Source organism: Danio aesculapii, chromosome 25 (genome assembly GCF_903798145.1).
Source record: "Danio aesculapii chromosome 25, fDanAes4.1, whole genome shotgun sequence".
Classification (NCBI taxonomy): Eukaryota; Metazoa; Chordata; class Actinopteri; order Cypriniformes; family Danionidae; genus Danio; species Danio aesculapii.
The window spans coordinates 20,799,579-20,824,609 of record NC_079459.1 but is presented as its reverse complement, the minus strand read 5'-3'; the positions used below and the strand labels follow the sequence as shown (position 1 = coordinate 20,824,609).

Genomic DNA, 25,031 nt, shown 5'->3' with positions numbered 1-25,031 from the left:
CTCATTGATTCATTTATTTTCTTTTCGGCTTAGTCCCTATATTAATCTAGAGTCGCCACAGCGGAATGAACCGCCAACTTATCCAGCATCTGTTTTACGCAGCGGATGCCATTCCAGCCGCAACCCATCACTGGGAAACACCCATACACTCTCAATCACACACATACACTATGGCCACTTTTAGCTTACCCAATTCACCTATACCACATGTTTTTGGACTTGTGGGGGAAACCGGAGCACCCGGAGGAAACCCACACGAAGAGAACATGCAAACTCCACACAGAAATGCCAACTGACCCAGCCAAGCTGTTTTATTATAAGTTCAATGTACTCATAGGGTTAATTTGATTCAGCTTTAAAAAACTAAGTCAACCAGGGTTTTTTTTAACAGTGCACAAAAATCATTCGTATTCTAGGAATTTACCAGCAGCTTTCTTCTTCAAAAATCTACTTTAATACTATTTGTGTGACAAGACATAATCAGAAACAGCAATTTCTGAGTAAACGTTTAGAAATAATTGAGGTAAAGTTAGTTTTACATTCACACATTCAGATTTTGCATATTCTAACTAGTACAATCATATCAGCAGCCAATGAATTTCAAAGTACAACATTGTTTACAATCAAATAAATAGTGCTGTTTTCATGTCATACTTGCATGTGATTTCAGAACAAATATTCAAAGTACCATGGTAAATATAGAGAGCGATTCAAAAGTTGTCACTGAACGAATTTGTGAATATAACCAACTTTACCACAGTTACATATTTACTATATCTGATTTATATAGTCCTGTGCCTTTTTTACATTCTCACAACTAACAAAGGGCACAGAACTGCTTCCATTTTACATTTGGCTTTACTTCAGAGTTTAATATATAGTCACACTTCATGAAACTATTAAAACAGCTTGAAAATTTGTATCAACTAACCATTTATACAGAATGTCAACACTATTTTCTTGCTTTCCCTTACATGTCTTAAACGTTAACTCCTCCATTTCCACTAACTCTCCCCCATTTGAGGTACCATTCTCAGTGTCTTTCCCTCCGGCACGCTCACATCCCCTCTTTCTGCCTCTTTGCTCTGTCTTTTCTGGAGCCCAGCAGTGGCATTCTGAGCATGCCTTTCCCTTCAGCACTGCTTCCTTTCAACTCTGCTCTATTCAAAACCCCTCCACTGCCAAAACACAGACAAGTGAGAGATCTGGCCCCACTCTCCCTCCCCATCCCTAAAAGACTTTCCACAACACACAAGCCCAGCAGATTTGACGGATTCATAAGTTTGAGTGGATGAATGTCATGTTCTTACCTCTGTCAGTGCAATGACCGGTTTTATCTAGCCGTCAATGCGCTGGTAGTGTGTACAGAAGCCGTAGTCAAGCGCCGGAGATCCGACACTCCGGGGCCGCTGCACAAACACGCGCATTGTCCATCTGTGGCGAAGTCCCTCCCCCGCGTGGCGACTCCCAGTGACATGGACGGGGAATGCACGGCTTTCCGCTAATCAAACTTGACACACATTCACACATGTACAAACAAACACGAATACGCACATATGTCATTACATAACTTCATCTCAAATAGCAAATGAACAAAACAAAAAGCTTAATATGTTAAATACATTGCAGTTGAATACAAATGCTTCCAGAATAATTTGTAATGCAAAATTATTTAAATAATTTATTATATTAAGTTGGTTAACTTTTCATTAACTTGGCACAATACACGCGAACAAAGGCCTAGCTCAATATGCACACAGCATTAATAAATTCGACATCGCACTACTATAGCATACACATTTTTACTAATGCATTCAGAATGTAAAATTTGTATTAACAAGTTTTGTTGAAGTTACAGGTTTGAAGTTGTTGAAAAATATATATTTGTAGTAGCTTAATTTATTTACAGTGTCTTGCACTTGACGCACGTGTACAAACAAACACGAATACGCACATATTATTGAGGACGAAACCTGCAAATGTAAATAAGTAAATACGCAAATAAATAAATAAATGACTACATAAATCCATAAATTCCTGCATAAGTAAAACAATAAATAAATACATACGTAAATATTGTTAGTAAGAAGCTATACAATATTATATTTGTGCATATAGTGCATTAGTCAGTACTGAAACCAAATCTGGAGCTTTTCTAACAAAATAACTTAACGATAACGATATAACGTTCCAAAAACGAGTACACCCAAATTTATGTAAAAAAAATATTAAATACAAATTTAAAATAGAGGAAAAATCAAGAGAAGCAAAGAAATAGAAAAAATTTGTTGCAATTTTATAGGTTGTAATTTATTTTTGCAATATTTTGCTTGAATTTAATTGTTTTATCTTTTATCTTTCAATTTCTAAATACATTTGGTGAGTAAAATATTATTTCAATAAATATATCTGTTTAACAAATCTGTTTTTGTTTAAATGCACCAAAATACATTGCCTATATATTCACTGAAAAATTGATAAAAATATTCATTTTCAAAATGAGGTGTACTCAATTATGCTGAGCATATAAATAAATTACACAAATGTAGGGGGAAGAAATCAACTTTTAGTTTAGCACTTTTTCTTCCAACATTCGTGTCATTTATTTAATTATCTGTCCGCACTATTTATTATTTATATATTTATTTATTCAGGAATTTGTGGATTTTTATATACAATTTTTATTTATTTTAGTATTGATTTATTTATTGTTTTATTTATGTGGGAATCTATGGATTTATTTATTCATTTGTGTATTTATTTATTTTTTTATTGTTTTATGCAGGAATCTATTAATTTATTTACTAATATATTTATTCATTTGTGTATTTATTTATTGTTTTATGCAGGAATCTATAGATTTATTTACTTATTTATTTGCATATTTATTTATTTATTTATTGTTTTATTTATTCAGGAATCTATGGATTTTTTACTAATTTATTTATTAATTTGTTTATTAATTTGCATATTTATTTATTTAATGTTTTATGCAGGAATCTATGTATATATTTACTAATTTATTAATTAATTTGCGTATTTATTTATTTATTAATTTATTGTTTTATGCAGGAATCTGGATTTATTTATTCAGTTATTTATTTTTTTGTGTATTTATTGTTTCATGCAGGAATTTCTGTATTTATTTACTAAGTTACTTATTCATTTGCGTATTTCTTTATTTATGCAGGAATCTATGGATTTATTTACTAATTTATTTATTAATTTGCGTATTTATTTATGCAGGAATCTATGGATTTATTTATTTAGTTATTTATTTATTTGTTGTTTTATGCAGGAATCTATAGATTTATTTAATAATTTATTCATTCATTTTCGTATTTATGTAATTATTGTTTTATGCAGGAATCTAATGATTTATTTACTCTTTTATTTATTAGCTTGCATGTTTATTTATTGTTTTTGCAGGTTTCCTTCTCCATACACATGCCAACACAACTTTGTCTCAAATAACAAACTTTAAAAATGAATTTAAAAAAGTCTTACTGTTATATTGAATAGATTGCATTTAAATACAAATGCTTCAAGAATCATTTGTGATACAAGATTATTTTCATTGGCACACTACACCCGTAAATATGCACACACGGCATTAATAAATATGATATTGCATTATTAGGCTATAACAAAATATATTAAAATGTTTTACTAATGCATCCAGAATGTAAAATTTTTATTTACATATTTTTGTTATTAATTTTAAGTGGTGCATGAAGTAGACAAAAAAATTACATTTGGAGTAGCTTCATTTGTCCTGCACCTTACAAAATTGTAAATATCCCAACATTTAATAACTACATTAACTAGACATATACACAAACATGCACATAGTATTGCTTGACTTCATCTAAAATATAAACAAAAATGTCTTCAAAAGCCCCTGTTATAAGATAAATATCAAATACTTTCAGATAGACGAGTGTTTTAACATCTTTCGTGTCAACAGAGGGCGCCAGTTCCACGTTTTAAATGGCAATTAGTTATTAAAACGTTGTTTTAGTTGTCAAGATAAAACGTTTGACGCTGCTATCAAATTAGTTTCGTTAATAGTTAGTTCCATCGATATTTTGTGTTTTTAATTACTATTCCCACAGCACTATTTTGAAAACAAACGTCCTAACAAACTTTTGTAGCTTGCAAACCATTATACAACCTTTTAACAAACACCGTTGCGTTGTCAATGCTACAATATAAAAATTAGTTTCAATTAATAGTTGTTTTAAAAAGCTGCAACGTCATATCAATGCATTAATAACTTCATGCTATCTGTCGTCCACATCACTCGAAGATCAATCGCGATGATTCTCCTGTGATAACAACAACAGAGCTACTTCCCCTTCAACGAAATTCAAATGTGTGTGCATTCCCTTTAAATGAACATACCACTTCGAGCGGAGGGAAGTCACCTGACCACAAAGATTTAATAAATGTGATATATTTGGTTTCTTTTGGGGTGAATCGACAAGATAGTCTGGTGATTAAAATGTTTAATAATTTTAAAAGCGTTCAATAAGCAACTTTAATGAAAGATAAGATACATTTGTGTTGATTTCATGTTTGTTGTGATGCGCCGAAACCCCTCTCCCCGCGACCGATGGTATCGCCCTGCCCATCTGTTCTTCTCTTGTGAAATGCGGATTGAAACAGATTGAACGACTCTACGGGTAGCGATGGCTACTGCGCCGCAAGGACAACAAGTTTTGCTGTTCAGTTAAACAAGTTTTATGTGAGGGAAAAGCCGGACGGATTCGTCTGAAACACACTTTTAATGTGAGACACTCGTTGGATAACAGGAAAATGTCCCAGGGATGTATAACTTCAGCGGAGGAGATCCAGTCTTGGTGGGAAGTCCCCGCCATAGCGCACTTCTGCTCTCTCTTCAGGACGGCGTTCAATTTACCAGACTTTGAAATCGAGGTAAATGATCAAAGCTGAATGGATTTAACGCCCTCCTTTCCTTTCCGCCTCACTCATTGAAACGAAACTAAACAAACTCAAGTCCCCAGTCAACAGTGATTGTCTGATAATCGATCAATTTGATCATTCGTATATTAGTGTCTTAATAAGACGTCAACTTACATTAGAGTAAAAAAAGTCAGTTATTCAGTGTTGGTTTATACAATAACAGAACCAAACCGTCCAACCAAACGTATACGTTAAGCAAAACATTTAACTTATTTGGTGTTCGTTTGTTCAATTAAAGGTGTTTGTTAGGTTTTATTAAAGAACGTACTTAATTCAATTGATAAATATTGTTTTGAATGTGTCTTTGTTTATAATCCGTTTTGACTTGGGTACGTTAAGGAAGTTATATTTAGTTTCGCATTAAGCTCAAATCCTGGACATGAACGCTAACGTTACACGTTAAATCGTTACATTGTTTGTATGTTTATCATCGCATATTCAATCTTGTAGGACCGGTTTTGATTTTTAGATTGACGTCGAACTGGCGTCGAATGGGGTTTTACCCAAACTTTCCATTGACATGATTTAATTTAATCATCTACGCTTATTTTCCATGTTAAGTTTATTTTATAAACTTAAGTCAAGTTCATGATTATTGGGTTACAAGTTTATTGTTAGATCAGAGGCTGCATTTTACTTTGTCATTGTTCCACACTGTCTTTCTGTTTGTTTGTGTTTCTCATTCAGTCAGTGATGCTGTTTAAATCTTACGTTTGATGTTTCTCAGTGAATGTAACAGTAACATTTAAACAAAGTCGTTTTATGTTGTCGAATTTGTTTTTATCAAACTCTTCTTAACTTACGTTCAGAGACAATACAGATTTTGTGAATTTGCCACAGGCATCAGTAACCTCGTTCCACCGCGACCCCCACATGTGTGAAACGTGCAGCCCCACTGGCTTTGTTATTGCATGAGGGGTTTGAGGTGATGATCACCGCGTGCCTCCAAGGAAAGTTACAAATAGCTTGATCGGATAGAAAATACCGACAGATTTCCTCAATTTGTATGACTGCTCAATTATCTACGGTTTTAAAACCTTTATTTCCACTTTGTTTAACTACATAATCAGGATTAAACCCATGAAGTTTGTGGCTTCCATGATAACATTCTGGTGCTGTTGCTGCTAATATTAAATTAATTTTAAGCTTAATTTTTTTGTGAATGGAACATTTCTCGGATGTTATTTAAATATTTAGTTATTATATATATATATATATATATATATATATATATATATATATATATATATATATATATACATGTATGTGTGTGTGTATCTGAGCAATTCCAGCGTTATGGATGTGACATTTGCAGTAAAATCTCAAAACATAAATTGACAGAGGAAGTACATGTTAACATTATATTGAAACATCTCTTTATATTTTTTAATGCAACTAGCCATAGAGTTGTGGGAGCAGAAAAATATCAATCTGTAAACATTTTTTTATTTAAAATTATGAAAATAAACATGCGTTATGGAATATGACAAAAAGTCTGCAAGTTAATAGTATACAACATACTTTGTAGAAATTCTGTGACCGAAAATTTCACAACTCAAAAGAAACGATGCTAATCAAAAGGAAAAGAGTTGGATCACTATAGTATAGAACAAACATTGATTTTATTTGATTTTACATTTTTGCATTTATGAGGAAAACGCTTTGTTATGGATGACATCTCTCGGTTATGGATGTGACAGAAATGAAATTGCCACTTGTGTGACTTTGGTAAGTCAAATCTGGTTGTTTTAAATATTAACAGAGACTTTTTTTTGTATTTTTAAAGCACTGTAAAATACAAGCCTTGAAGCCTACACAAAATACGAAGAAACGGTTTGGCTATTTTGGAGAACTTAATTTTTTTCATGGCAAGGTTGACATTTGAATGGAATTGCTCATATATATAATATCCATTAGATATATTAAGGCTTTTAAACAAACTGCTTACATGGTTTGCCAGTTAATTTCACGGCAGTGGCATTTTTGGGAGCCTTAAACACAAACCTTTAAAAATGGATTTTAATAAGAGATTTATTATCTGAGTGTAAACCACAAAATGACTGTTTTGTGAAAACAATGACATCATCAGCCCAATCTCACAGAAAAACATAACTATTTTATGTATTGGTGAATTACTGTATAATTCATCTGAATTCATACAGTGTAATGTGCACAACATTTTGAATGAAAGCCCATCCCTAACCTTAACCCTGAATATGACTCATTGAAAGCATGAACAGATCATATGAACAATTATGAATGAGATATGATAATTAAATTGTATGCACTCATATGAATTAGACGGCAAGTTGAAAAGCTATTGCCATGAGACTGCATTGGTATGTGTGAGTACTTGACAACTAGATTGACAACTATATTGGAAAAAAACAGACATTGGAATGTTTTCATTTACTGCGATTTCTATTGCAATATAAATGCAATGTCACCAGATGACTAGAATAGCTTTTAAAAAAATGATAATTTTAGACCGATTTGGATGATTCTGTAGGGGAGCATATCTGCAAAATGTAATTAAATATGATAAAAATTAAAATATAATAAAAAAAAATTTACAAGCAAAATCAAATTCAACAGATAATTAATAATCAATAAATTTTCTGGGAAGTCAAACAGTATTTAGCAACACAAATTAAATAACCACCGTATAATAATAATAATAATAATAATAATAATAATAACACTGTATCGTTTTCATTGAGTAAATAATTATATAATTTACAATTACAATCTTTAAGCTTCAAACGTTTAATTCGCTGTGCTCAATTTGATTAAATTAGCCTGAAATGCTTACACAGGCCTTATGAGCCAATCACACCGGGCGCGCTTTTCTGTTCCAAAAATGCGAGACACAGCACACTGCCTTTTTTGTTGAAAAGAAAAAAGAAGCATGTTGCGCTTTTTATGTTGCTAGGCAATGACACAATCAGCTGAGTAATGTGCACGAGTGTTGCTGTTGATATTAATATAATTTTAAAATTTAATAATATTGTGATATTCAAGATTTGTGATTCATACAACTCCGGATAACTTAAAACAGCAACACAAACACTGCAGGCACCTCAACAGAAACCCCGCCTCTGCTTTCATTTGATTGGAGATTGACTGACGTAACATGCTTTTTCCACTCAGAGTTGTCTTAATAATAAACGCATGCAAATAATAAACCTTTACTGTAATATTAAAAGTTGAAATGACTTCAATATGCTGTTAACTGTAATATCTGGTCAACTAAAATCCCAGCTACATTGCACATCCCTGCGATGTGACTATTGCGGACTCGCACACCGCCATATCGATGATGAAAATATATATCGTGCTGTAGGGTTGTCGTGATGCCACTAATTAATCTTACAATACTATACCAGTTGAAGTATCACAATACCAAGTAGTATTGTGATACTGTAATTTATAACTCAAATTATAAAGAAAATAGTCAGAAATGCTATATTTATGTTCTAAAAAGCCTACTTGAAATTAAGGCCAAAAAGTATTATTTGCACCTCAGTTCACCTAAAATTTATTAATTCTTTTGTTCATTTTGCAGATAACTGACAAACAAAAAATACATTAAAATAAAAATGCAAATACCAAACAATATTAGGCTAAATGAAGTGGTCAAATTGTTTCAGTTTCCTGTTGCTATTTTGGGTTTTTCAAGGGTTTTCAAGGGTCTTATCAGGTAACAATCTAAAGTAGTTCAAAACTTCACTTTGAGTCTATTAAAGTTCTATTAAAGAGAGTGTCGCGGTTGTTTTAGCTACTAAATAATATCAGCAAGCACAGAAATGAACCGATTCAGATGTGCATTCGAACTGAAGCGTTAGGAAACGTGCAATCGGCTATCATAAAAGGCGCAAATTCTACACAGTTTTACAACCTTAAAGGGCTCCACAGACTATTAAAATAAAATGGTCTATTGTTGCACAAATGTGTGAGCGTTTTAGGCACTTTTCCACGTGCAACATTATCTATTTTAAATAAAATAGATGACATTGCCATTAATGACAATACTACCGTTTACAAACTACAGTGGCACCGCTAATATTTTGGAGCCATAGTCTGCGATATTACCATAGTACCGGTAAACCGTGCAGCCATATTGACAACCATAACAAAAACAGGACTATGTATGCGCAGGCACATACATTTCTTTACAAAGTGACATTGCCAACTACTGGCCTGTCTTGCCATGACATTGGCAGCTACTGTCCACAAGAACATGCATCAAGTTAAAAACTGTGAATATCTGTAAAAATGTCAGTCCAGCTGATTATCCGTCTCAATTAAGTATCTTGCGTTATTGTTTTGTCACGGACATTGCACTTTTCAGATTTAATTTTTAAACAAAGCTCTCTGCAAAATGTTTACTACGTGCGCAGGTTGGTAATCTTATTTAATGCGGTGATCACAGATTACAGGCAGCGTGTGTCAATGCAGTGTCAAAGGATTTACATTCAGAGGGTGGGAGTCTGTGTCAGGCGCGAGTCATTGACCGTTTCGCGATTCATCCTTGCATCCTAATTGCATTCAGCTTAGGTGTCCAAGGTCATTCAACACAAAAGCTCTCAGTCCCACTTCAGTATCCTGGTAACTTTGCGGCAGTGTGTGAATGGGACTGTGAATAATCCAATCGGTTGCTTTAATCTTGTGATTGAGACGTTTTTCAAGTCATCCCTCACATTGCGCCAGTCTTCTATTATAAACCTTTCCCCTAATCTCAATTGTCCTAATGCTTATTAGTACCAGAGTGGCTGTTGAACGTGGCAAAGATTACATCTCTCTTCTTTGCATAACAGCTGAATAGACAATTTGATTAAATGTATTTTGGTATTGTCAATTTAAAATATATCTTTGCAGTTTTTCAGTTCTGGCACAGCTTATTCAGTGATGGTGTGTTGAACATTCACTTAGTATCTTTTGAGTTCCTGTCAGCCTTTGTCATTTCATTTGCATGAGCTAGCCAACTCGAGTTAATGGGAGTGTAATAAAAGTCATTACATTTTACATCTACTCAGATGCTTTTATCCAAACTTACAAGTGAGGATACAAAAAGGGCTTTCAATCATTAGAGAGTAGCTGTGTATAAATGCTATAACAAGTTTAAGTCAATTTGACCTGAGGAAAGGAGAGCGTGTGTCCTACAGGTGGTTTACAGGAGGATTTATTTGAAACCCTCAATGAAAGTGATGAAGTGTGTTTGGAGTACAAACAACAACATATCAAACAAATCATATGTGGTATTTCCATGTGCTTTCAGATAAAACGTTAGCACTAGGGCTGCACGATATTGGAATACAACATTGAAATATATTTTTATTTTGCTATATATATATATATATATATATATATATATATATATATATATATATATATATATATATATATAGCAATATGAATACACGTTCACCAGATGACGTAATATCTCTATTTGGAAAGAATTTATACTGTTAGATTGGTTAGGATGATTCTGCAGTGCATATCCATAGTCCCCCAACACATTTTTATTGTGGTCTGTGTTGTTTGCAGTGCATTTCTGTATTCGCATGTGTTGTGTTTCCATGCACTTGTTTAGTCAGAGATTGATGAATTAATGTTTACTATTTGTATCTCCATAAAATCTAAAAAACAATCTATACACTTTTTTTGCGTCCCCCTGTACATTTTCATTGTGGTCTGTGCTATTTGCAGTGCATTTCTGTATTAGCATGTGTTTGTGAGTATTTTCAAGCATAACAATTTGTAATTTTCAATACAAATGAAATAAAGTGTTTTATCGTTTCTCAAGTCTAACGGTATTCAAGTACAGTAACTGAATGATAAAAATAAAAAATAATTCAATAAAATTAATCGTAGTTAAGGTAACAAATAGTACAATTTCTTTTACCCGAGTGCTTTTAAAGTCATTATACAATTACATGATTTAAAAAACCTTGTGCAAATGATACATTGTAATACAAACTTAACATTGCATATCCTGCGATGTGACTATTGTGAATGCTCACATTGCGATATCAATGCTGAAACTATATATTGTGCAGTCCTAGTTTGCACGATGTACTACAGTCAGTGTTGTAGATCACGAAGATGCCACACAAAAAGCTGTAAATATTGCAGAATGTTTATCTGTAATTGGAAAATTGTATGATTATATTGTATGCAAATAATTTGCGTAGCTTGTCAGTGAACTATGGCTCTGTGTAGTTGTAGAGATTTAATGATGAACACGCGTCTTGACTGACAAACACGCATGACAATAGCTGTGTTTCCATCCACCTATTTTTAAGCGCATTTTAAATATGATGGAAATGCCAATATGCGCATAAGTTTTGAAAATGCTCATAACTGAGTAGGATAAACTTTTTATTCTATAAGAAAAGATGCGCATAAACTACCATGGAAACACTTTTACCGAACAAATTCCAGCATGCGCATTAAAAAGTCTTGTGATTTTGTTATAAGAGATCATGTGGTGATAAAAATGTGTGTAAATGCACAAACCTGTAGGCTGAGCACATTGTAAAACATCTGAAAATGAGTTTTTGTCATTCTAAAATGCCTTAACTATTTCACTATTAGCGTTATTATACTAATTACCTCTAGAATCAAGAGCGTCTGTGCTCCACGTCTCACGACTTTAAGCGCCACCAAGCGTTCATTACATGTCGGCATTTGTCTTCTGAGGTGCAAGTCATTTATTAAATAACAAAAAGATTCACACAACTTCTACCGCAGCAAATTTAGTTTTTACTTTTGATATTTGCCACCAGTTAATCAAGAAGTGACGATTTGGTTCTCTTTGGTTAGGTTTACACTGTCAGGTCTTGATGCCCAATTCCGATTTGTTGCCTATATATGATTTTTTGTACCCGTCTATTTACACATTCTCCTAACTGTTTCATGTGTTTACACTTGCCATACAATTTACGACGTCGTGCATGCGTAAAGGCGGATTCTAGCATCTGCACCACACTAGCCACGATGAAAGAAATTGTCTTGCTTTTAGCTCTGTGAAGTATGCGAAGTTCGCGCAATTTTAAAATGATTTTGAGGCGGAGGCAGAGGAAGATGGAAAGGGTCTTCATCGCAGCTTGCACCTATGGTTTATATATGGTGTCATCCACCATTCAAAGGAATTTGTGGGTACAAGAGAGATCTTAGGTCTGGTGGGAGCAAGTTGTGGCAACTGACCACTTTCCTCTTCCATGTTTTCTCTGTTGTTGTTTACCACGTCGGCGTCTCCACACAAGCTCTTCCTTCTACGTGATTAAACTGCAGAGGAGTACCATACTGTCGCAAGTTTCATGACATACAAAATGGAATGCCTCAATAAATCCAATCTACCTGTTTACATGGTAGTCGCATTGTCTCAAATCCAATTTATTTTTGGGTAGCTGGCAGCTAGCTCTCTGCAACTCTCACATGGCCACACATCAAAGCTAGGCAGGGTTGTGCCCGGTCAGTAACTGGATGGGAGACCACATGGGAAAGCTAGGTTGGTGCCGGAAGTGGTGTTAGTGAGGCCAGCAGGGGCACTCAACCTGGGGTCTGTGTGGGTCCTAACGCCCCAGTATAGTGAAAGGAACTCTATACTGCTCAGTGATCGCCGTCTTTCAGATGAGACATTAAACTGAGGTCCTGACTGAGGATGTCCTTCGTGAAAGAGTAGGGGTTTAACCCATCCATCATGGCTGCCTAACCTTCCCTATATCATAATTGGCTTCATCACTCTGTCTCCTCTCAACCAATCAGCTAGTGTGCGGTCTGGCGCAATATGGCTGCTGTCGCATCATCCAGGTGGATGCTATAGACTGGTGGTGGATGAGGAGATTCCCCTCAATGTGTAAAGCGATTTGTGTCTAGAAAAGCGTTATATAAATGTAAGGAATTATTATTTTATCTGATTTATTTCCACATATGAAGGAGGCCTGAAACCGAACTCTGAATTTCCAAATGCATGTTTTTTTTTCGTGTTTACACGGTCATAGAACAGATCCGATCTGTGTCACATATAAGCAAAAAATCAGAATTGTGTCACATTTAACTGGCAGTGTAAATGGGGCTTTTGACTCATTGTATGGAAACGCTGCTTTAGTCGCACGTCTTTTATGCGATATTCATGTTTTGTGCATACAATTTAAATTTGAATCTTTGGATGGAAACATAGCGAATCATATGCGGTTTGTCATGCAGCCCTGGTGTAACCCATTCTAAAAACTCAAAGTGGTGGTGTAGCAGATTTCTGATATTTCATGCAACTCGCCTGTTTATTTTCAATCCTGGTTGTCCTCATCCAGTGCCATGCCTAAAAAAAGCAGGTGAATAGTTCAGTAAATAGAAAGCAAATCCGGCTTTAAGAGGATACAGTGTCATTTACGTGAGAGAAAGCCTACCTTATAAGGTGGCCGTGTGGCTGTTTGCCTTAAATGCACAGGTTGACTTTATACTTTGACTTTCTATTACAACAGATTTTTGACATTTAAGGCTTAAACAATTTTACCTGTTGAATATCTGAGATTTATGAGCAGTGATGTACCTAGAACAAGATTTTAGTTTAAATTTTATAAATGTTATATTGTTTTGTCAAATAGACAGGGTTAGACTGAAAGCCACTGAATATTTGAATTTGATTGTAAATGTCACCCTTAGAGAGCAAGCTTTGTGTTTGGAACACCGTTGATTATTACAAAGGCAATGATCCAGTGTGAAGTTTAAGGTGTTGGCCAGCTCCTTTTATTCTCAGGATCCGTTCCGGGGGATTCTTCTTGGCAAGCTGACAAAACGGCTCCTTGCGCATTGTTCCTTGGTTACACTTCACAGTCGCGCTCCATATCTCTGCCCTAGATGAGAGAAGGGCTCGGCAGGAAGAGGCCTTACTTGCTTGGGCTCTCTCCGTGCTCTTTGTCTGTGTGAAGCACGCTTGATTTCCTGGCAGTGTGGCTGTGAAACGAGCCCTGAAATCCTACCGCCTCCAACACCCAAGAGTGGCAGGGTCCTTCAGGATGTCCCCCCTCACCCCTCACACACACAAAAACAGAAGATTCAGCTTTGCTGACACCACACAGAGGATGAGCGTTGGTGTTTTGTTGCTTGTCATATGTCTTCATTATCAATTTGATTGTGTCTAGAGAGTGGGTGGAGAATTGATCTGTGGGCATTTGGTCCAAATGTTCACCTAAGCTGAAGATGAGAGTGGGACTTAATTTAGTTCAAAATTGATTACGTTTGGTCCGCAAACTCAGCAGTGTGGGCATCTGGAGACAGACAAGCTCGTTTCTGACTACTTGAACTATATCTCGTTTTTAATTCTCTTGTCCTTCATGTTTACACGACTCCATGAGTTAATAAGATGTCTTTTGTTTTTGAAAGAAACAAACTTTTTTAGGGGCCAAACACACCAAACGTGATTTTACATCCCAACTAAGTGAGGCGCACCACACTGCCTTTTTTGTTGACAAGAAAAAAAAGCTTGGTGCGCTTTGTCGCTAGACAATGCCTGAATCAGCTGCGTATTGTGCGCTAATGTTGCTTTTGACATAGGTAAAATTTTTAAATTTAATAATATTGTGATATTCAAGATTTGTGAAGTCATACAGATCCGGGTAACTCAAGACAGTAACCACTAGTCTCTCCTCTATCTTCAAAAGTCTTCGTAGTCTGCAACTCGAACACTGCTGTCACTTCAACAGAAACCCCGCCTCTGCTTTTATTTGATTGGAGAATGAAAAAGACACGAGTGACGTAACACACTTTTTCTGCTCAAAATTGACTTTTTTTCAACTGCAAGCGTGCAGTGGCAAAAACGCGAGGCGCAGCAAGCGGTTAAAACGCGAGCCGCACAGGGCGCATAAGCAGCGCGCAAAAGTAAACCATTCAAAAGACGCACCTCTCAACGCAAAAATCGTGTTCGGTGTGATCGACCCAATAATCCCATTCAAATACAATTGTGACATGTCAAATTGAGCGAGGGCTTGAGTACACCTTGAAAGTTTCACAGACCTGGCTGCGATTTACTGACTCTGATTTATTTATTTTTACAGTATTTTGAGAAATAAAGGTTAATTTTCAGAAAAATAAAGCAACATTGCAGTGATAAATGTTTACATTTAAGGAAAAAGACACACTGCTAAATATAAAGTTGCAATTACAAGGTGTGTCCACCAAAGTGTTTTTTCCCCCAAGCTGTTCGTTTGTTTTTTTGTCAATGAAAGAGCTACTTTAACATATTGAGGCAATGTGCTTTAATAGCTGAAGAAGTAGAGCTGCAGGATTAATCGAAAAAAGATCGCAATTAGACCCTACACACAATCATAATTCTGCTTTTCTACGATTCAGCCAAATATATTTTCAAGTTCTAAAGTGAAGTCTTTACATTGTTTTATAAATGTAGCTCAGCAACATGGACACCTCCAAATGCTGTTTAAAGTGTCACATACTGTATTTACAAGGTATAATTGACCCCCAAAAATTTATTTCTGTCTTTAATGTAAAAATGATGTATTCGCAGCCGCAAAATCACATATGAGCTGACGTGCTGTTTGTTTACTACTGAGAGGACACGTGCGTGTGTGTGTGTGTGTGTGTGTGTGTGTGTGTGTGTGAGTGTGTGTGTGCGCGGGTTTGTGTGTGTGTGCGCGGGTTTGTGTGTGTGTGCGCGGGTTTGTGTGTGCTCACCAATGATGTCTACTTTAGTAAACAACCTGCATAGGCTGTGGAAAGTTGATTTGCAAGTATGTTTTTTTTTTCTCAAAGTGACAGCAGCCATGATATGAGCACACTGCAGTAAAAGTGAAACCGAAAGTGCACACATCATTTAAATGATCATAGCGTTTTAGAGTTATGATTACAACAAGCATTTGATATGCTTTTTCTTTCAAAGTGAACACAAAGTAACACAATAAATGTTTAACACTGTCAGTATAACTACTCTAGCCTATAAAATGTTGAATATAATGCAAGAAGGAATCTAATACTGACAAATGTCTCCTTTTACCAGTGCAAAAATGGTTTAATAATGTTGTCAATGACAAATGACAAGCAAATGTCTCTAAGATAATCATTCAACTTCAGAATTGTAAATAGTTGTATTCTGATGTCATCACTTTACTGTGAATGTGAATTAACAACCAGAACATATTTAAAGTCTGTTCAAGTCCACCATTTCAAGTCTATACAACATTTTAACCAACCATTTTTAACCCATAGGCCTAATATTATTGTTGTTGTTTTACCATATGTTTGAGAATTTGAGAAGTTCTCAAATCCGAGGGTCTTTAGTACAGCGTTTGTGTTTTTGCAGCGTAAAACTGTTCGGTGTACACGCGCTCTAATGAGAAGCCGTGACACTGGATTTAGGATTTCATCTACCGATGCACCCCTAATTAAGGCTTGTCTCTGTCAGAGATCACATAGGGCATTGTGTAAGAGCTCATTAAGCTTTTGTTGAGCTCTGACGTTACGCTGCACCTCCACATGTTCCCTGACAGCTGTTTGTCTCATCCATGATCTTTTTACATAGCAGAATTTCCCAGCGGATTATCGTGGATTCTTCCCTTTCATCTTTCTCATCTCACCTTCAGCGCTTGGTACAAGTGCCCCCTTATGCTTCTTCCTCCACCCAACTTGGGCTTGTGCGTTCTGCCAGTGTTGAATAGAGTCGTATTCACGTTCATCCTCACACACTGCTGCTCCATCATTGGCCCTGGCATGAGCATGACTAAATCACAGATGGTGGCTTTCTTTACTTCTCCCCCCGGAGAGGCGAGATGCTCGTAACTGGGTGCTGGTGTTCATTTGGGGCACCTTTTCTTTAGGGCCTTGCGCTGCTCGATTGTAAAGGAAGATTTAATCTCAATGGGGCCTGGTGGAGTGGGAGCGGACGATGGGTTCGTGTTTTAAAAAGCAGATGGATTAAGATGAGGAAAATGGATTTGTGTCAGGAGGAGGATCTGTAGTGCTTTCTTGTTTTGCTTCAGCAATGGGTGCCAATTGGGATGGCTGTGAGCACGTATACACGGTTGTGTGTGTTTGGTTTAAAAATGAAAAGCCCCATCAACTTAAATTCATGAAAAAAGCTGTTTTATTTATTTATGTTTTGATGGTTTGAAACCCTTTCTTACCTTTTGACCTGTGTATCTGTTGAATCTGTGTTGAATTAGCAACTTTGATGTGCAAGGGGCTCACCCTCAGTAGATCACCTGTGGTTTTGAGGAGGAAGTGATTTGCACCATCAATAACTGATGGGTCGGCAGGCCTCGTTTCAGACCCCAGATGCAGCAGCTTGTAAAGCTCCTTTTCACCCTCCTTTTCACAAATACTGTAACTTACCTAATCTTATCCTGCCAGCCAGATAAGAAAAGGCCTTTTAAACATTCTAAACAATATAATTTTTATACATTTTTATTAGTTCTTCTTTCAAGACGCATTACTTCAATGGAAATTAGTTATTAAAACTATTATGTTTAGAAATGTGTTGGAAAAAATCTTCTCTCTGTTAAACAGAAAATGGGGAAAAAAGTAAACGGGGGGCTAATAATTCAGGGGGGCTAATAATTCTGACTTCAACTGTATATGAACACATACAGACCCCAATTCTATTTTTGTACCCCATCCCCCTTCCCCTTGGCCCTTAAAACCGAGTGTGAAGGGAAAGGGCTTAAAAATTTATCCTTAAGAATTGGGACAGCACTACAGCACCTGCACACGTCGTCATATGTCATCGCGATCTCTTGCTTCATATGAGATCAGACAATCGCGACTGCTGTAGTGATTTCAGCTGCTTTTTTTGTAGTATTTATCTTCAGGAAATCACTAAAGGCATATATTATGTTATCATAACAATATAATGTGGCAATAAGATCGTAATACTGTGCATTTAACACATATTCATCTATGTAAAGATACAAAAACAACATTAACATTATAGCAGACACCGTAAAAAGCCCATTCCTAGCTACTAGACTTGGCCGACAGGGTATTCGAGTGTCAATGTTGTGGGACTGCTGTACAGGATTTATGATTATGGATTATTTTTGCCTTTTTTTTAAAATTTTTTTTATTTTTATTTTTTTAAAGCATGACGGTAAAACATGAACGCCATTATGAATATATTAAAACGTGTTTGTTTGTTGTAAAAATTCGTAATAATGACAAAAAAAATACTAATTTGTGGATCTCCTTACTTCCGGGTGTAACTGTCTGCCATTGTGGCTGGTGTATTCTGGGAAATTTTTTTACCCCTTGGTTTCGAGTGTGGTCCTGAAAAAATCTTTGTTCGAAGGGGTATTCACCCCTTCCCCTTAGCCCTATGCCTTCAAGCTAAAGAGAATTGGGACACCACTACCCCTTTATGGGAATGCGCAAAAAGAGGGGTAGATGTAAGGGGAAGGGATAAGGGGTAGAATTGTGATTGGGCCTTACAGTCTCCGGTTTGTTACCAATTACAGTTACCAATTGACAAATGTCGTGAGCGCAGTATTACAAGTCGAGATCGCATTTAAGTAAAACAAGCATGTGGATCTCTGCTTGCGCGCCGATTTCCTCCATTCGTGCACAAAACTTCTTGCGCATTGTGAATGTCTCCAATAGACCTACAGAGCGGCATTAGTGCATCCTGAAGTAAAGTGAAACGGCTATAAACTCCAGAAAGATAAAGTCATTGCAAGCAAAACCATAGACCTTTATCTATAAATAAAGTATATTTATATAAACTGTGTTCATCTTAACTGAAAGCTTCATCCAGTTTGCTAGCCTCATGCATCACGCACCTGTCTGTCAGTCAGTCAGTATGTCACCTTAAAGGGTTAAACAAATAGCACACAGCACTACTACGATTACAGAAAAGTTTGCGCTGTTATAATTCACTAACCCTTTAATAAATTTTGGTGCGATTTATAACCCGCTATTAAAAAAAACAACAACTGAATGATTTGAATGAGAAGCTGTAATGTAGCTGTGGCAGGATGAATTTTGGTGTGGCGCCCCGCCACGGAAGAATGAATCTAGCGGAAACCATGTAATAGTTAAACATGGCAGTTTGTTCATGTTTTAGGTTGCTGAAAGAATCATTTGATCCTTCGTTTTTTTCAGCTTCTCCTTTGTTTTTTTTTCACACTTCACTCTCGCGTTTGTCTGTTTCCGAAAGGATCGGATATTAGAAGCACTTTAATAATCATACGCACGTTATATAATCAGCTCAAGAAGTTCGTTATTTCAAATATAGACATGCAGCGAGCGCACGCGAGCTCTCTGGAGAAAGCGAAACCACTCGCGCTTAGCCTCCTAAACAACAACAGGGGATGGCAGATTGTATTCTTCTTGGCTTTGTGGCTGTTCATCAAGATGATGACAAGGTTTGTTTGAGCTCGTGTTGACCATGGCTCGTTATTATATGCATTGTATTTTGATGTAATGTCTCGGCTGTGTATTTAAAAATGGCACTTTCTGTGTTTTCATCCTCCTGGCTTGTGCACGCTAGTGACGTTTCTCTGAAAACCAATAGTGCGTCTCGCTCCACCTTTTGGTACCTTTTTGTTGTGCTAGTTACACATTGGAAAGGGTACCCAAAAAGTGATATGGTTAGCTTTTTGGTACCTTTTGACAGTGGGAACGAGCATAAAAGCGTATCATACCGTTCCACTTAGTGAAAACGGGCCATTATTGAACAATTCTGCTTATTGCAGTTCAATACATAAACTGCTTCCTTGGTGCAGATCTTAATTTTTATGTGGAACAGAAGTGTGTTTTATCTGCTTTAAACTTTGCAGTTGTCAGTTGGTGTTTAGTCAGTTTTGTTGCAAAATGTTAGTAAGTTCGGTCAAATAATAGAATATTTTCTTTTCTGATCTGGACTAAATGAATCCAGAGAACTAAAACTGCAAGCACGAATACACCCTAAAATGATCAAAAGTCACAGTAAATATTTCAACATTGTTGTTTTATCATGGAGAAAAAAAGGGGGCCTCCAAACACTTCAGCGACTGTATACCAGCCACCTAACCTCAAGCTTTGCATGAACTTTGCATTCTCCATGTTGAAAAAATGACCCCATGCAACAGTCAATCCATCATATGTACCCAACACTTCTGGTACTTCCCAAGTATGTCTTAACCACCATATCCATCCACATTGTGATCACTAACCTCCCTCCCCCACCTCTGATTGACAGGTGAGGGCAGAAGTAAATGTATCAGATGGTTCCACATGGGGTACGGGTGGAGGGGTTAGTACTCTGCGGTGTTTGTTTCAGGCTTCTCCATTGTTGCAGCGCCCCATGGCTCCCAGTGTCTGTCTCCAGTTTGAGGCTGCCGCTCCACACACGCCTTGGCTTGTTTGTGTTTCGTCTGGGATGAAATCGAAGCCCCCATTGTGATACCAGTTTGTTAACCCGCTTAAAGTGTGACTGTCAGGTGTTCTCAGAACAACGTGCTTTTTTTTTTTTTGCTCATGGCAGCATGATGCAAGAACCTGCTGGGAACTCGTAAGAGCACGATGGGAAATCTGATGTTTAGTGTGTCATCAGGGATTGCAGCTCTCTCTCTCGCTCTCTCTCTGCAGACTGTTGAGTAGTTGGGGGCGGCAGCGATGGGGGCTCCTGCGGGAATGTCACCCGCAGGATGGAGCTGGATGGTGGGGGAGGCTGGGAGACGCGAGAGACCATCAGCCTACAGTGGAGGTGGCGGAGCGAGTGTGTACGTGTAAAGCATGTGTGTGTGCTTGAGGGGGTGCTTGAGTTTGTAACAATGGCCTTGACTAGACCCACTCATCTGCTCTTGGGAACAGTTGTTTGGAGAGAAGCCATAGTTGTCTTGTTTGTTACGCTTATGTTGATGTTTCCTGGTTGTGCTTGAATCATGGTGCATTCAATTCGCCGAGGGTCTCGATGTTAAATATAGTCAACGTCAGTTTGCTCTGGCCTCTTTTTCAGACCCCGAATTCTCAAATTGGTCTTTCTTTTGGCATTTCTCTATTATAAAGTGTCAGTCCCGTACTATTACTACATGCATGAATTACACATAGTTAAAAAAAGTAATTGATTTACACTTTTAGGTCTGAAAATCTGAGCTTATAATTGACTTGAGTCTTAAAAGAGTTGTTTGAGATTAGACAGACTTTAAAATTAGCACTCGACAACTGCCAAAAGAGCTTGAGTTAAGGCTCATTTATACTTCTGCTTCAAGCGCATGTGCAACCCTTCATGCACTGTCGTATAGTCCTTGCTGCGGCTAACACTGACGCGCACCTCTCAAAAAATATAACTACACGTCACAACTAGGCATGGGACGATAACTGTTTTCGAGGTATACCGCGGTTTGGAAAGGTCAAGGCTTAAAAACCATCAAAATTTTCTGCTGTACAGTTCCTTAGGTATGTGTACGATTTTTTTTTTTTTTTTTTTTACATTTTTTTAAGGACAACAGTCTCCAGCAGAAAACATATCCAAAGATGCCATTTTAAATTGTAAAAAAATATGTGTTTTTGAAACAAATGAAGATAGCAGAAGTCAATAATTGATTTGAGTTATTTAGCCTGACATGCTCACTGCTCCAAAATATTTGAAATGTATCTTAAAATAAAATGTATTGTGTTCAAGGGGACATTTTTTTTGTTTTTTACCCAGATACTTAAAAATAATATATTTTAGAGGAGTTATCCCAATACCATCAAACCGTAAAACAGCAATAATTTTCTCCAAGGTTATCATACCATCAGAATCTTACACTGGCCCATGCTTAGTCGCAACGATGCGTAGCGCAAGCTCTGTGATTGGTCAGCTTGGTAGCACTGACGAGCGTGGGCAGTGCTGAGAGCTGCGAGCCTGTTGAATCCTGTGAAGGATCTCCTGACGGAAATTTTTGTTTTGTTTTTTGGCCTGAAATCAAGATCATGATTTTTCTCACGATTCTGTAGACGTAAAATAAAAGTTAAGATGAGTAGGCAATTATTATTATTATTATTAATTTTTAAACATATGGTAAAATAACAATAATATTAGGCCTATGTGTAGGTCTACTGTTGGTTAAAATGTTACATTTTGTATAGACTGGGAATTGTGGACTTGAACAGACTTTAAATATGTCCTGGCTGTTAATTCACAGTAAAGTGATGACAACAGAAAACATCTATTCATAATTCTAATGTTGAATTATTATGTTTGAGCCGATGTGTGTCATTTGTCATTGACGGCGTTATTAGACAATTTTTATCATCACATTTCCTCTTGCATTATATTCAACAATAAATCGGCTAGAGTAGTTATACTGACCCAGTAAACATTTATTCTCATGCACAACACTTTGTGTTCGCTATGAAAGAAAAAACATATCAATTCCTTTTCGTAATCATAACTTTAAAATGCGATATGATCGTTTAAATTATGTTCCCGCTTTCGGTTTTACTTTCACTTCCGAGTGCGGCTCATGGGTGCCGTCATTGTGAGAAAAAAAACACACACACATGCAAATCATACTTCCCGTGCGGCTCTCAACTCAAATGATCACTCAGAACATGAACTGATCAACAAACTGAACAGTATTTACAACTTTATTAGATGTTATTCACAGCCTATGCAGGTTCTGTTCACTAAAGTAGGCATCATTGGCGGGCACGCGCGCGCATCCTCTCAGTAGTAAACAAATAGCTAGTGGTCAGCTGACGTGATTTCGTGAATACATCATTATATTAAGACAGAAATTACATTTTTGGGTGAACTATACCTTATAAATACAGTATGTGACACTTTTCAAAGCCATTTGGAGGTGTCCATGTTGCTATGAAGACTTGTGTGTCCGCCTTTACGCTTCTCTCCTGACCTTGAAAGTAGAATTGGCTGAATCGTAGAAAAGCTGAATTAAGATTGTGTGTAGGGTCGAATTGAGATTGCGATCTTTTTTTCGAATAATCGTGCAGCCCTTGTATTTACTTTGATTAAATTTGTTGCATGTCTGCCAGTTCTCACCTCTGTATGAGCGAGTGTACTTGTAGCGTTCAGAAAAAACAAAACACCTGCAAAGAAACTCGACACAAAGGAACATAGCCTACTGCCAGCTAGCATTTCGGAAGTGTTATTGCAGAGCAACACAAACAGCATGCAGAACTACAAATGCACAACTGTGCGCAAGGCAGGCGCCGTGGGTCACGGCGATCATTTGATGCAGAAGTATGAATCAGGCTTCAAGGACTAAAAACTAGTGTTGCTTGCCAGTTCTTAATAATTTTAACAATATCAGAAATCAAGCTGTGTTGTAGCACAATTATCAGATATAAAATAATCATTGTCTTTTGACTTAATCATGATAAGTGTTTTTAGTATATAAGAGACTAAAGGCTAAGAGCTTTGAGTTAATGTTAGAAACAACAAAACATGTTGCCAGTTGTTTTATATAAATGCTTAAAATCATTCAGATGACATTAAAGTTTGTTTTTGAGGTAATTTTATACTTGTTTTAGTTTAACCTGTTGACTTATTCTACGCAGAGATTACCTTCAGAAACTGCATATCCTGCATTGCAATAATCCTATGTTGCTGATGCAAGTAATGGAAAGCTATTTCTGCAATAGTAGTTGTTATTGCCGGTAATAGCAGCAAGCTTGAGGTTGTGCAAGCATCAGTTTGGTTAACCATGTGTCATTTACTTAGACATATATTTGATAAGACTTTTGGTGTGGTGTTTTATATATATATATATATAAGTCACTCAGTCAGCCTCAATGCTCCGTTTTGTTTTACTTTCCCTGGCAAACTAGGCTGTGTTAATGGTCCATGCATTAGCACTTTATTGCACCTGGTGGTATTGGCCAATATCCTGTTCAAGATGTTGGCAACAAGACCACCAAGTGGAGGCCATGCAAGAGACATGAGAATGGCCATTGTAAGGGGAGGTTTCTAAGAGTTAATGATCCCCATTCAGTATGTTGTGCAGTGATCCCAAACCCTGAATGTGTCTGGCCACCCATCCATGGCCACCTGTTGCACCTGGCCCTGACTTTGAGACTGTCCTGTTTTTGACCCTTTCTAAAATTTGACTGGTGGGTTGTATAACTGGAATTCCTATTACAATATTGTTGCAAAAATATTATTTAACATGCACTAGACATGTTTCGTGGAACATTTATCATGGATCTTATACTACAGAAATTTCACTGGTCAAATTTTAGAAAGGGTGAGTAGCTGGGATTGTCAGATATATGCAGTTGTCTATTGCATAGTAAAGTAATGCATGATTTAATTTCTTGGGAAAAGTGAAACGATACCTTATCTGTAATGCATCTCTCCACTGTATGTTATCCACAATCGTCAGTCCAGCTCTGCTTAGTAGAATTTGTAGCACTGTAAACGCTTTACTTAATCTCCATGATTAGAAGATCCATAACGTTGCTGTGCTGTTATGTCGGTTGAAAGTGTGACATCAAGAGATACGGTTCAGGCAGTAAGGAGGACGTTATGCAGATAAATGTTTACTTTCTTCCTGCTGGTCCGTTAATCAGCCCTGTTGCCCATGTGCTATCTGTAGAGTTTCTGTTGTGCACCAGGGACTGATATGGGGGCGGTTCCATTTTGTCAATGCTCTGTAATGGGAGATACACACATGTTTATCAGCAACATTCATTTTTTTAGTTCTGAGAGTGATTAAATATACAACCTAAGTAGGCCTGTCACAATAATCAGTTAATCAATATATCGACTTATCACACATGGACATGACCTCAATCATTTTTGGCGATGCAATACATATCGCCCATACATAAAAACTAATTCTAGCAATATTTTAGCTGATTGTGCAACATCTCCATCTCTATTGGAGGTGTCAGTATGTTAAAAAAGCACAATAGTATTTACTATAAATTACAATTGTATATTTCATGTGGGTGTCTGACAACTGTAAATAGATCTGGTAGCAGATTTCACAGCTTCTGTAACTATTTACTTTGCACTTTTATGTTAACACTTATTATTATTCATTTGTCTAGGATATATACATTTTCATACTAATTCCGATGCCTAATTATTCAATTGTTAAAATGACTAT

At 36.6% G+C, this 25,031-nt stretch overlaps 1 protein-coding gene across 1 annotated transcript in view; it reads left to right on the top strand.

Moving 5' to 3' along the window:
• The first annotated feature begins 4,663 nt into the window (after positions 1–4,663).
• Positions 4,664–25,031, top strand: part of LOC130219263 (chromatin remodeling regulator CECR2) — a 41,663-nt gene continuing 21,295 nt past the window's right edge. Inside the window, 1 exon segment of the mRNA XM_056451585.1 lies at positions 4,664–4,938. Within this exon segment, the coding sequence (XP_056307560.1) occupies positions 4,819–4,938 (120 nt within the window). The 5' untranslated portion in view covers positions 4,664–4,818.